This window comes from Sprattus sprattus (genome assembly GCF_963457725.1).
Source record: "Sprattus sprattus genome assembly, chromosome: 2".
NCBI lineage: Eukaryota > Metazoa > Chordata > Actinopteri > Clupeiformes > Clupeidae > Sprattus > Sprattus sprattus.
The window spans coordinates 42,402,482-42,414,981 of NC_137921.1; the positions used below are offsets into that span (position 1 = coordinate 42,402,482).

The window sequence follows — 12,500 nt, forward strand, 5'->3', positions numbered from 1 at the left end:
CTAAAGAGTGTGTGTGTGTGTGTGTGTGTGTGTGTGTGTGTGTGTGTGTGTGTGTGTGAAGTGCGTTGCGGGGCGGTGCATGCTCCGCGACACTGCATCCCTTTTAATGGCATTTTTCGTTTCCCTGATTGCTAATTTTCCCCGCCAGCGTTTTTTCCCCCGCCCATGCAAGAGAAGCGTAGTGAAAGGCTCAGGCACGTCACCTCCGGGCAGACATTCAGTCACGTCGAGCAGTCTCCTCCTCTCCTTTTCTCCTCTTTTTCTCTCCTCTTCTCTCCTCTCCATGGGTTTAGACATGAACTAGCTGTGACAGACCGAGCCTTCGGGTTACCATCAAAATGTGGGTTTGGCCCAAAAAGCAAAGAGACAGAGTGAGGGTTCAAAAATATACCATTTTAATATCTCTTCAATAATCCAGAAGACCTGCTAAGCATCTAATCAGCAGAGGACAATAATCAGCTGTCTCGAGGAATAAAACCTCGGTTAAAACGTATATTTTTGAACCCGTCACAGCTAGTTCAAGGTCATGGTGATTGGCTATTGTCCACTTAAATATATGTACACACATACTGTATATATATACACACATCCATACACACACACACACACATACACATCCAGACACACGCGCACACACTTATTACTAGATCTGTAGACATCAGCTAAGACCAAGAAGGGAGAGAGAGAGAGGGAGAGCGAGAGAGAGAAAGAAAGAAAGAGTAAGTGAGTGAGTGGAACAGAGGAGAAGAGTGGGAGACTGAAAGTCAGATGGCTTCTCTTTCGCGGGGATTATTTTTCTGACGGGTATCCATCTCTAGTCCCTCAGCGCGGTCTTAAGTGTCCGTCTCGCTTCACATGAGCTGCCCAGACAAACAGCCAGAGCCGCGTGAAAAATCACACACACACACACACACACACACACACACACACACACACACACACACACAAATACATGACAAATGGCTCTGTAGGGCTTCTCTCCTCACGCCTACACTCTGCTCCCTAGCACCCCACACACACACACACACACACACACACACACACCCCAACCAACCAACACTCACACATGACTGATGGGCCATTGGGCATTTTCCCTCTGCAATGCTTGTCCTTGGGTATCAATGGTAGCTCTCTCTCTCTCATACAACACACAACACACACACACACACACACACACACACACACACACTAACATTCAGAGACATCGCCAACACACAGTGTAAGTAACACACACCTTCACAGACATCGCCAACCTTCAACATTTATATGTCAGAAGACTCTAATGGGTAATCCGTGTGTGTGTGTGTGTTTGTGTGTGTGTTTGTGTGTAGGTATCACTGGCAGCGACTACATTAATTCCAACTACATTGACGGCTACCGTAAGCAGAATGCGTACATCGCCACCCAGGGCCCGCTTCCTGAGACCTTTGGGGACTTCTGGAGGATGGTGTGGGAGCAGAGGTCTGCTACCGTGGTGATGATGACACGCCTGGAGGAAAAGTCACGGGTAAGGACCAATCAGCATCCACAACCCCTTACAGTCACCCAATCAGAACCCACATCCTTTTACATAAACCCAGTCAGAATCAGTCCATCAGTGTGCGCATTAAATGGGGATATATTTAAATAATGACATAACATGTAACCTAGCAATTCGTTAAGACACCTCCTGGTTAAGACACCCCCTGGTGAGTGGTTTGGCTTTTCTCTTCCACGTGCTCTCTTTCTTCTTTTCTCTGGTTCCCTCCTGCTCCCCCACCTCTCCCCCCCCCCCCTCCCTCTCTCTCTCTCTCTCCCTCCCCTCTCCCCCCTTTCTCCCTCTCACTCTCTACTCTCTCCCTCTCTCTTTCTATCTCTCTCTTCTCTCCCATCTCCCTCCCCTCTATCTCTCTTGCTGGAGTGAATGTTGAAGTGTAAAGTGACAGGAGGACAAGAGGGAGATTCTTGTGAGTTCACTCCACACCAATACGCATTATTCCAGCCGAGGTGATTTCTCTGGCCGCGCGAGTGTGAAAGATGGGGAGAGTGAGAGAGAGGAAGAGAGAGGGATAAAGAGGGAGAGGGAGAGAGAGGGAGATGGAGAGGCAGGAAAGGACGATGACAAAGCCACTGACTGAGAGAAGTGGAGTTGCTCCAGAATGGCAGGCCTGTAAATATCTGAACTCTCCATCCATCCGCCAGTCTGCTCAAGTTTCCGTGGCAGCCAGTCAGGTGGACATGACGTTCTCAGCGCTGAAGCCCAACACACACACACACACACACACACACACACACACACACACATACACACACACACACACACACACACACACAGCTTGAAGTGATTGATTGATTCTAACAGGTAAACAGAAGCTCATCCGCCCCACACCTTAAACTGACTCTGATTCTAACATGTATAGCTACTAATATGCTCAATCCTGTCGTTCTCTTAAATGAAAAACAGAAATATATCCACCTCTCCCTATATCCAGATGTTTGTTGGTGCTATATGAATAAAATGGAATTGAATAAACACACTCTCCTCCACATATAAAGTAGTGGGTGTAATTTATTATACCCTTCTACTCTCCTCAATCCTCCTTGTCCACAGATAAAGTGTGTGTAAATATGATGTTCATGTGTGTAACGATACCCTTCCTCAATCCTCCTCGTCCACAGATAAAGTGTGACCAGTACTGGCCGAGTCGTGGCACTGAGACGTATGGCATGACACAGATCACCCTGCTGGACACCATCGAGCTTGCCACCTTCTGTGTGCGCACATTCTCCCTGCATAAGGTACAGCTCTCCTCCTTCAGCCGTCCAGCCGTCTCTTCTCTTCTCTTCTCTTCTCTTTTTTTTTCTTTTCTCCTCTCCTCTCTTCTCTTCTCTTCTCTTCTCTTCTCTCCTCTCCTCTCCTCTCCTCTCCTCTCCTCTTCTCTTCTCTTCTCTTCTCTTCTCTTCTCTTCTCTCCTCTCCTCTTCTATTTTTAAATCACTATCATAACAATAACAATGAGTTTAAAAAAAAATGCTTTGGATCAAAGGTAAATTAAGTTCAAACTGAATGAAGGCTCTTTCAAAGAAGCGAGAAACATGGATATAGCCCGTTCACACAGACCACAGAGCCCTACCAACCCGTTCACACAGACCACAGACCTGCTTTCTACAGACTTAAACTGACTTAAAACCTACACTACTCTAGACTTAAGTCATATAATCTTTATAGGTATTTATATAAACTCTCAATGCTTTTAACTGGGCCATCTATCTGCACATGTATGAAATTCTTGTATTAGCATACGTATATGCATATACTTTATTTATATCTCCTTTACCTAAGCTCATCTGTTAGTATATCAAAAATATCTCCTTTACCCAAGCTCATCTGTTCGTATATATACAATATCTGCTTTACTCAAGCTCATCTATAAGTATACAATATGTCCTTTACTCAAGCTCATATACAGTATATATATATATATATATATATATATATATACATACAATATATTTTTTCCACCAGCTCATGCATTTTTTATAAACTGTAGGATCTATTCTGTACAAACAAATATAATTTTTATGAACCATGGTCTATAATATGCACACTGAACATGAATTTAATTCCCATTGCAGTCTATGAATCCTTCCTACCAGCTGCTTCCACAGCTCCACGCTGTATTCAAATAAGACCCCAGTCTTTTCTTCTGATGGGCTTTATCTCTGCTCTTTGGCAGTGGGGTTAGTCTCTCTGCGTGTTCTCCCCCAGCAGTGTGACATAGGCTGAGACAGGAGTGTTTTTTCCACGTGTAAGCGCTAGGAAGGACAAACCGACTCCAAGCGTAAAATTGCACTTCATGGGTGCGTGGTCACCGCGGCAACAGCAGCATCAGCAGCAGCGCCGAGCTCCGCTCTGCTCGTCAGAGGAGCTGGTTTGAAAAAGCCACACTGATTACCATCACAGCGGATTTCAAGCTCCGCGGGCACAAGCCTCTTCTGCTGCTCACTCAGTCTTACCCCATTTATAATGCTCTTTGTACCAGCGCAACTTCACACGCGCTTTGTCTAAAGCAGTCAGAGGGAACCGCTCAGAAACCAAAGGAACACATACAAACCAGCTATGAATGCTAAAGGGACACATACAAACCAGCTATGAATGCTAAAGGTTTATACTTTCCTTGTTCAACATGTCAGTAGTTATAATGTCAGTAGTTGTCATGTGTTAGTGGTTATAATGTCAGTAGTTGTCATGTGTCAGTGGTTATAATGTCAGTAGTTGTCATGTGTTAGTGGTTATAATGACAGTAGTTGTCATGTGTCAGTAGTTATAATGACAGTAGTTGTCATGTGTCAGTGGTTTTAATGACAGTAGTTGACATGTGTCAGTAGTTATAATGACAGTAGTTGTCATGTGTCGGTGGTTATAATGACAGTACTTGACATGTGTCAGTAGTTATAACGTCAGTGGTTGTCATGTGTCAGTGGTTATAATGACAGTAGTTGCCATGTGTCAGTAGTTGTCAGCCTCCTCTCTACCCTGAGCACCTTCCCCTGTCTGCCCCCTCTGAGGATTTTAGCTGCGCTGTGTCTCTTTATGGAGGGCAGAACATCAGGCTATAACAGGAGGAGAACAGAGGGAATATCAGGCTGTAACACAGGAAGAGAACAGAGGGAACATCAGGCTGTAACACAAGAAGAGAACAGAGGGAACATCAAGCTGTAACACAGGAAGAGAGAACAGAGGGAACATCAGGCTGTAACACAGGAAGAGAACAGAGGGAACATCAGGCTGTAAAACAGGAAGATAACAGATGGAACATCAGGCTGTAAGACAGGAAGAGAACAGAGGGAGCATCAGGCTGTAACACAGGAAGAGAACAGAGGGAACATCAGGCTGTAAAACAGGAAGAGGACAGATGGACCATCAGGCTGTAACACAGGAAGAGAACAGAGGGAGCATCAGGCTGTAACACAGGAAGAGAACATTGGGAACATCAGGCTGTAACACAGGAAGAGAGAACAGAGGGAACATCAGGCTGTAACACAGGAAGAGAACAGAGGGGGCATCAGTGAAGTCCAAAACATCCCTCTCACAGGGGTTATCTTTAAATTCTATATCTCCATTTCACTCTCTCCCTATGTGTTTCTCTTTCCCTCTCAATTTATACCTCTTGCTTTCTTCCTCTCCCTCTTGTGCTCTCTCTTTTCCTCTCCACCTGTCCCTCTTGCTCTTGCTCTTCCTGTTTCTCTCTCTCTCTCTCTCACTTCATCTTTCTCCCTCTCCCCTCCTTCCTTCTTTCCTTTCTCTCTCTCTTTCCCCCCCCTCTTTCTCCCCCATCCTTTCGTCTGCTCCCAGTGCTGCCTCCTCTCCTCCTCCGTTCTATCCATCATGCAGTAATGTGTATCTGTCAGACAGGCACTTAACTAAGTGAGTGGAAGAGAGTGGGGTACCCTGGATAATTGGCAGCCCGTGGATCCCAGACACTTGGCGGTCGAGTAAACATCAAAGTGTGGTGGAGAAGACAGCCTCTTCTGTGTGTGTGTGTGTGTGTGTGTGTGTGTCTTAAGCTCAGTGGGTGGTGGCGGGTTGTGTTTAAGAGCTTTCTTTGAGGGCCTCATGCAGATGCTGATGCTGAACTCCAGGCTTCTGGGGAACTGTCTCACCTCAAAGCAGCGTCGGGATTTTTAGTCCCCCTGAATTTTTGATCAGCCATTCTTGTCGCAGGGACTCGAAAAAATGGATCCTTAATGCACTGTGTTGTTGCTCCTGCGTCTGCAGTCCAACTGCCTCCTCTCTTGCAGCGTCTCTTCAGAACCTCCTCTCCCTCAGCGTCTCTTCGAAGTTCCCGCACAGGGATTAACGCTCACCAATTACCATAAACATGAACAAAGAAACATTCATGTAAATAACTTCACATTCACACATACATGCTCACACACACACAGCAGTAGGAGAGAAGGAGACTATGAGTGAGATAAAGAGAGGGTATGAGAGAGAACGAGAACGAGAGCGAGAGATGGAATGTGTTAGCGAGAGATGGGGTGGGGGCAGGCAGGCAGCTTGGATCTGGGTCAGTTTGCTTTTAATTACCTGCGTTAGTTATTCATGTGTGCAGAAAAGCCTCTGCCAGGAGGAACAGACTGGAACAGGCGTCCTTTTAAAGGGGTCCAAGAGGGAGAGACAGACATTGGAGCAGGCGTCCCTTAAAGGGGTCCAAGAGGGAGAGACACTGAACCCTGGAGGACAGGACTGCACACACATGTCCTTCTCCGTCTCCGTCTATGGATGCATGTCCTGTGGCGTGCCGCTCCAGTGGCAAGAGTTGATGGTGCAGAGACAGATGGACAGATGGACACACACACACACACAGGCACACATGCACACATACACACACACACACGCACACATTAGACAGTCCTCACGCAGTTGCTGCAGCGACATTAGCGAATGATCAATAGGCTCTGGTCAGGGTCTAATAAATAATAAATTATATTTTCTCCCCTGTCTACTTCTATATCTACTTCTTCTTTCTCTCTCTTTCCTTCCATCTCTTTGCTTCTCTCTCTCTCTTCTTCTTCTTCTCTCTCTCTCTCTCTCTCTCTGTCTCTCTCAGGTGTTTTGGTAAGAATAACCCTGCCTGCTCCAGTCACTGATTCATGTCTTCCTCCTCAGCTCAGGGAAACTGAGTGCTTCTGGGTGCTTTTAGTGATCTTGATGTTAGTAACGGCTTTGAGTAATGAGCTCCAAAACTCACTTGTTTTCCTCTCTCACTTTCTCTCTCCCTCTCCCCCACCTCTCTCTCTCTTTCTCTCACTCTCTCTCCTCCTCTCCCCTAACTCTCTCTCTCTCTTTCTCTCACTCTCTCTCCCCCTCTCCCCTAACTCTCTCTCTCTCTCTCTTTCTCTCACTCTCTCTCCCCCTCTCCCCCACCTCTCTCACTCCCTGTAGAACGGCTCGAGTGAGAAGCGTGAGGTCCGCCAGTTCCAGTTCACGGCGTGGCCAGATCACGGCGTCCCAGAGTACCCCACACCTTTCCTGGCCTTCCTGAGGAGAGTGAAGACCTGTAACCCTCCTGACGCCGGCCCCATTATTGCCCACTGCAGGTCAGCACACACACACACACATGCACACACTCTCATCAACACCCATGTAAGCACACACATTCAAATACACACTGTCATACACACACACACATATGCATATACATATAAACACACACACAGATGTCTATACATATACCCACACCAGTGGCGGCTGGTGGTTTTTAAAGTGAGGGAGGAATGACTGCGCGCTTGGTTGCCATTGGCCCGTTTGTACTGTTGGTGGCATAAGTATGTGAGACTCAAGTTGTTTTAGGGTGTTTTGGTGAACTACAGCACAAAATAGCCGGGAGGGATAATTTTGTGAATAAAATTGATAAATTCACCAGAGGCAGCATTGTACTTTGAAAGCTGGTGGGCAGCATGTCTTTGATGGACTAGTCCAGGCCAGAAGGAAAGGATGCAAAGGCAATTAGTCAAATCAGGACTACTCTTGATTTGTAAAACTAAATAAAAGATTCTGGGCCAATCATTGGGCCTATTTTTTCCACTCAATGACTGAAGCTATTGGTTGTAATATGTCTGATTATTTTCAGCTACAATTGTTTTAAGAAGAATGAAGACACAAGACCATAATTGATGCTATTTCAAATGCATCATGCTCTGAATCATTCACTTACATCCTTTTTCTCAAGTATTATTGGCTAGAAAAACGGCGTTCCTGAATTGTACCGTGGTCATCAACATAGCGCAAGATGACAGACAGCTGAGAATGACAGCTAATGTCTGTGGTCTCGTCAATTTGCCAGGAAAAGAAGTGTGCCCTGTTAAGTTCCTTTTCTAGCTCTTTTTCAATCGAATGGTGAATGGCTGCAATTAGATCGTTCTGGATTGTTTTTGACATGCCTGTGAAGACGGTGGAGCTTTCCAGATGTTCTGCCAGAACACGGTCATACTTCGCTATCAGAACACGGTCATACTTCGCTATCACCTCCGCAAGTTCCCTGTAATTGCCCTTGTTGTCAGAATTTTCCCCTTCGTTATGCCCCCTGAAAGACAACTCTAGCATGCCTAGGTAAGCCGTTGCATCTAACAGACGTTTTACCACCTCCCTATTGCCACGCACTTTAGCGTTGTGCTGTTGAATTTGCAGCCGCACACCCTCATCCACTAACCGCTCTATAGGCATGGTGCCGCCTAGCAATGAAAGGCGGATAGCAGCACCAACGTGGTCTTGACATTTGTCGTGGCGCTTGGTTGCCCTGTCAATATTTTTTATATCAGTAAATCCATGAAAAGACCACGTTGGAGAGTTGACATTCATTAGTAAACAGGGCCAGCAATATAACCGATTGTTGGTAATGCTACCAGTCACCCACGAGTAGCCTACCTAGCAAACCATGTAGCACTCACGACACTGACTCTGCCGTTGCTTTTGGTGATTTCAATCTTTGGAATTGGTCTACCTGTTGCTTTAATGGCCAACTTGTCATTGTAACTCACCCCATGGAATGGTTTCTGTAATAAAACATGAACAATGTCCTCGGTTTCCATAGTTTACTTTATTTGCTAATTTGCTAATGTGTTCTCATTATTAAAATGATCAGATATTCTTGCTTAACTGTGTCTCTTTGACTGAGCAGATTATGTTTCGTAGCCTAGATTTGAGGGGATAACCCCACCCACCATATCCAGGGCCTCTGCTTATTGGTTTATAGCGCAGACGTGACTCCAGGAGGATCGTCCTCCTCTCTGCCATTGAAGTCAACGCATTCCACGAGCCGCCAGCGCAGGCAGAGAAATGAATGGGAGTCAATGGAGGGTAGAGGGAGGAAGGTCCTCCGGCAGTAATTTTCGATAGCGATAGGGGGTGCTAATGTCATCTTTACCCAGGGAAACTAACATTACATATACAAAGGTATTAAAGTAGTCCTATTTAAGGGTTTTAATTAATCACAGTAGTCTGGGCAAAGTACACTTTTTATTCTCAAAATGTTAAGGAGGATCTTCCTCCCTCTCCTCAATGGAGAAGCCTCCACTGACCCACACATATGCCTATACATTTACCCACACACACATATGTCTATACATATACACACAAACACACACAAATGCCTATACAAATACACACACACACACACATATGCCTATACACTAGGGATGCACCGATACCACTTTTTTACAAACCGATACGAGAACGAGTATTTTTATTTGTGTACTTGCCGATACCTAGTACCGATACCGAAACTTCCTAGATTTGGTTTCCATGAAATATTTTATTTTATCCTCTGCAGATTATGTCAAGTTTATAGTACAACATTAACAGAAGGCTATCCCAAGCCAAAAATAAACAGAGCTTTCTGGTTTTAACAAAATAAAGAGTCAATATCATCACATTAGACAAAATGTAAATATAACCAGATAAAGGCAATTCAATTTGCTGCACAACAACACATTCTGCTGAACAAAAAGTGAACAGAACTATTCCTGGATAAGCACATGAGCACAGTTCAGTTACAAAGGAGTCTCCGGCTCTTCACATCACCTGTGTGGCACTATACGTCTGTCTCTCTTCCTCCCCTTCTCTCTCTCTCTGTCTGTGTGCGTGCGCGTTTTGGTCTCTTGCGCCCCTGGCATGAGTGAACTTTGTGTGCTAAGCACTATGCTGCGTCTTCAGATGTTTAATCAAATTGCTTGTGTCAAACAAAGTACTTTCCTTTCCGCCCCTCGTCACCGTAGCAGTGCAGATCTACACTGTGCCTTACTCCTGTCGTCATCATTTATCTTAAAATGAGCCCAAATCGCTGTTAAGGCAGCACAACGGAATTGGTAACAGCTAAAGAGATGCTAAAGGCTAAATTTAGCGAAATCTATTGACATATACCTACTTTGACACTATGTCAAACTTTCCCAACACAGTCAAACATCAAGCAAGTGCAACACACAACAAAACAAGATGGCAAATAAGCTTACTTACTATTAGGGCAGAGAGTGGTAGGTCAGGTAGGACAACAAATCACATTTTGTGTCCGCATAGCGCGACCAGTTTGATGTAGTGAAATACTGTTTAAGTGTTATCAGCAGTGTTGGGGAAGTTCACTTTCTATATGAACTAGTTCAGTTCAAAGTTAACATTTTTTTTAAATGAACTAGTTCAGTTCAGAGTTCATAATTCAAAATGTTTAACTTAGTTCACAGCTACAACAAAATTAACTAGTTCTTTTTTTCAATATGTTGCCAGCTATATTTTTTAGCTCTATCTGTCTGCAATACTGCTCTCGGCCTCTATGCAACTTCGGCGCTCTCACACCTACCAGGCATAGACAGTAGAGGAGAAGAAAGCACACGCTTTCAGACACAACACTGGGTATCGGTTTTTGGTATCGGTAATTCAGTATTTTCGGTAATACGAGTACGAGTATTTTAACGAAGTATCGACCCGATACTGGTATCGGTATCGGTGCATCCCTAATATACACACATACACACATTCAAATACATACTGTAAAACAATCACACACATCTCTCCCTCTCTCTGTAGTGCGGGTGTGGGACGCACTGGCTGCTTCATCGTGATCGACGCCATGCTGGAGCGCATCAAGCACGAGAAGACGGTGGACATCTACGGCCACGTGACACTGATGCGCGCCCAGCGCAACTACATGGTGCAGACAGAAGACCAGTACAGCTTCATCCACGACGCGCTGCTGGAGGCGGTCGCCTGCGGCAACACAGAGGTGGCTGCACGCTCCCTGTTCTCCTACATCCAGAAGCTGGCACAGGTGGAGACCGGAGAGCACGTCACCGGCATGGAGCTCGAGTTCAAGGTGAGACAGGGCTTATTTGTCATATACACACACACTCACACACACATACACAGACATACACACACACACACATGCACACACCCATACAATACACACACACATACACACAAACACTCATGCACACACACACTAACACACACACACGAACACACACACACACGCACAAATGCACACACAGATACACACACACAAACGGCATACACACATGCACATACACACATTAACACACAGACACACACACATGCATACACACACATATAGAAGAACACATGTCAACATATCTGTACATTTACGAACAGCTAAATAAGTTAGAAAGACATAAATGCCAAAATCCTAAAATAATCGTCAAGGTTAACAATCCAGAATGTTGGACCTGAACTGGTTTAAAGTCTGGTTGCTAAAAATCCACACCACACAAGACAAAGACTTATTCATCATCATTCATCACTCCACTGGTGCAAGTCTCTAGGACATCTGAAAAAGCCTTCTCCACTGAGGGTGAAACTCATAATGGCACAAATCAAATCAAGAGCTACCACTCTAGTTAGCCCTTCAGTGCTCATCCAATCAGAGTGTTCGACTGTGGTGAGCCGAACAAAGCTCGGCATACTGCGTTGGTTCAGGGAACGACTCATGGGAATGTCATTATTTCACTGGAGGAGACTCATCGAGAGCGTTGTGCCTTTGTTGGCGAGTTCCTTTCACAGCTCCTTTCACTCTTGAGATCGGTAGAGTTGAGGTCTGTTCACTCTTTAAATCGGTAGAGTTGAGTTAAGCTGACCATTGGCCTATCTGACTTCTGAGTGAGTGAGTGAGTGAGTGAGTGAGTGAGTGAGTGAGTGAGTGAGTGAGTGAGTGAGTGAGTGAGTGAGCGAGCGAGCGAGCGAGCGCTCGAGCGTGCGTGCGTGCGTGCGTGCGTGCGTGCGTGCGTGCGTGCGGGTGGGTGCCATACTACGTTTCTCTGTGTAGAACATGTTCTTCTTTTTTTGCCACATGGCGCTCTCAGCCTTGTACGCATTTGTTAATTCCTTGTAGCCATGGAGAGGAAAGAGCATCAGTGCAAGAGAATAGGACTAATGATCACATTGTCAGAGGTGACATTTTCCTCTGCAGTTACTACAGCCGAAATCTACCTTTAATTAACCGAGCCTCAAGAAGAGATGATTGGTGTTAGTAACAGCTGCGGCTGTGGCTGCAGTGGTGTTAGTAACGGCTGTGGCTGCAGTGGTGTTAGTTACGGCTGTGGCTGCAGTGGTATTAGTAACGGCTGTGGCTGCAGTGGTGTTAGTAACGGCTGTGGCTGTGGCTGTAGTGGTGTTAGTAACGGCTGTGGCTGCAGTGGTGTTAGTGACGGCTGTGGCTGCAGTGGTGTTAGTAACGGCTGTGGCTGCAGTGGTGTTAGTAACGGCTGTGGCTGCAGTGGTGTTAGTGACGGCTGTGGCTGCAGTGGTGTTAGTAACGGCTGTGGCTGCAGTGGTGTTAGTAACGGCTGTGGCTGCAGTGGTGTTAGTAACGGCTGTGGCTGCAGTGGTGTTAGTGACGGTTGTGGCTGCAGTGGTGTTAGTAACGGCTGTGGCTGCAGTGGTGTTAGTGACGGCTGTGGCTGCAGTGGTGTTAGTGACGGTTGTGGCTGCAGTGGTGTTAGTGACGGCTG

At 45.8% G+C, this 12,500-nt stretch overlaps 1 protein-coding gene across 13 annotated transcripts in view; it reads left to right on the forward strand.

Annotated features, from left to right (window-relative positions):
- ptprsa (protein tyrosine phosphatase receptor type Sa) overlaps nucleotides 1-12,500 on the forward strand; it is a 174,421-nt gene that overhangs the window by 148,033 nt on the left and 13,888 nt on the right. For all 13 annotated transcript variants that reach the window (XM_080832930.1, XM_080832936.1, XM_080832940.1 and 10 more), the window contains 4 exons: nucleotides 1,332-1,507; nucleotides 2,659-2,778; nucleotides 6,928-7,082; nucleotides 10,561-10,846. In XM_080832930.1, the coding sequence (XP_080689056.1) occupies nucleotides 1,332-1,507; nucleotides 2,659-2,778; nucleotides 6,928-7,082; nucleotides 10,561-10,846 (737 nt within the window). The remainder of the gene's footprint in view (nucleotides 1-1,331; nucleotides 1,508-2,658; nucleotides 2,779-6,927; nucleotides 7,083-10,560; nucleotides 10,847-12,500) is intronic.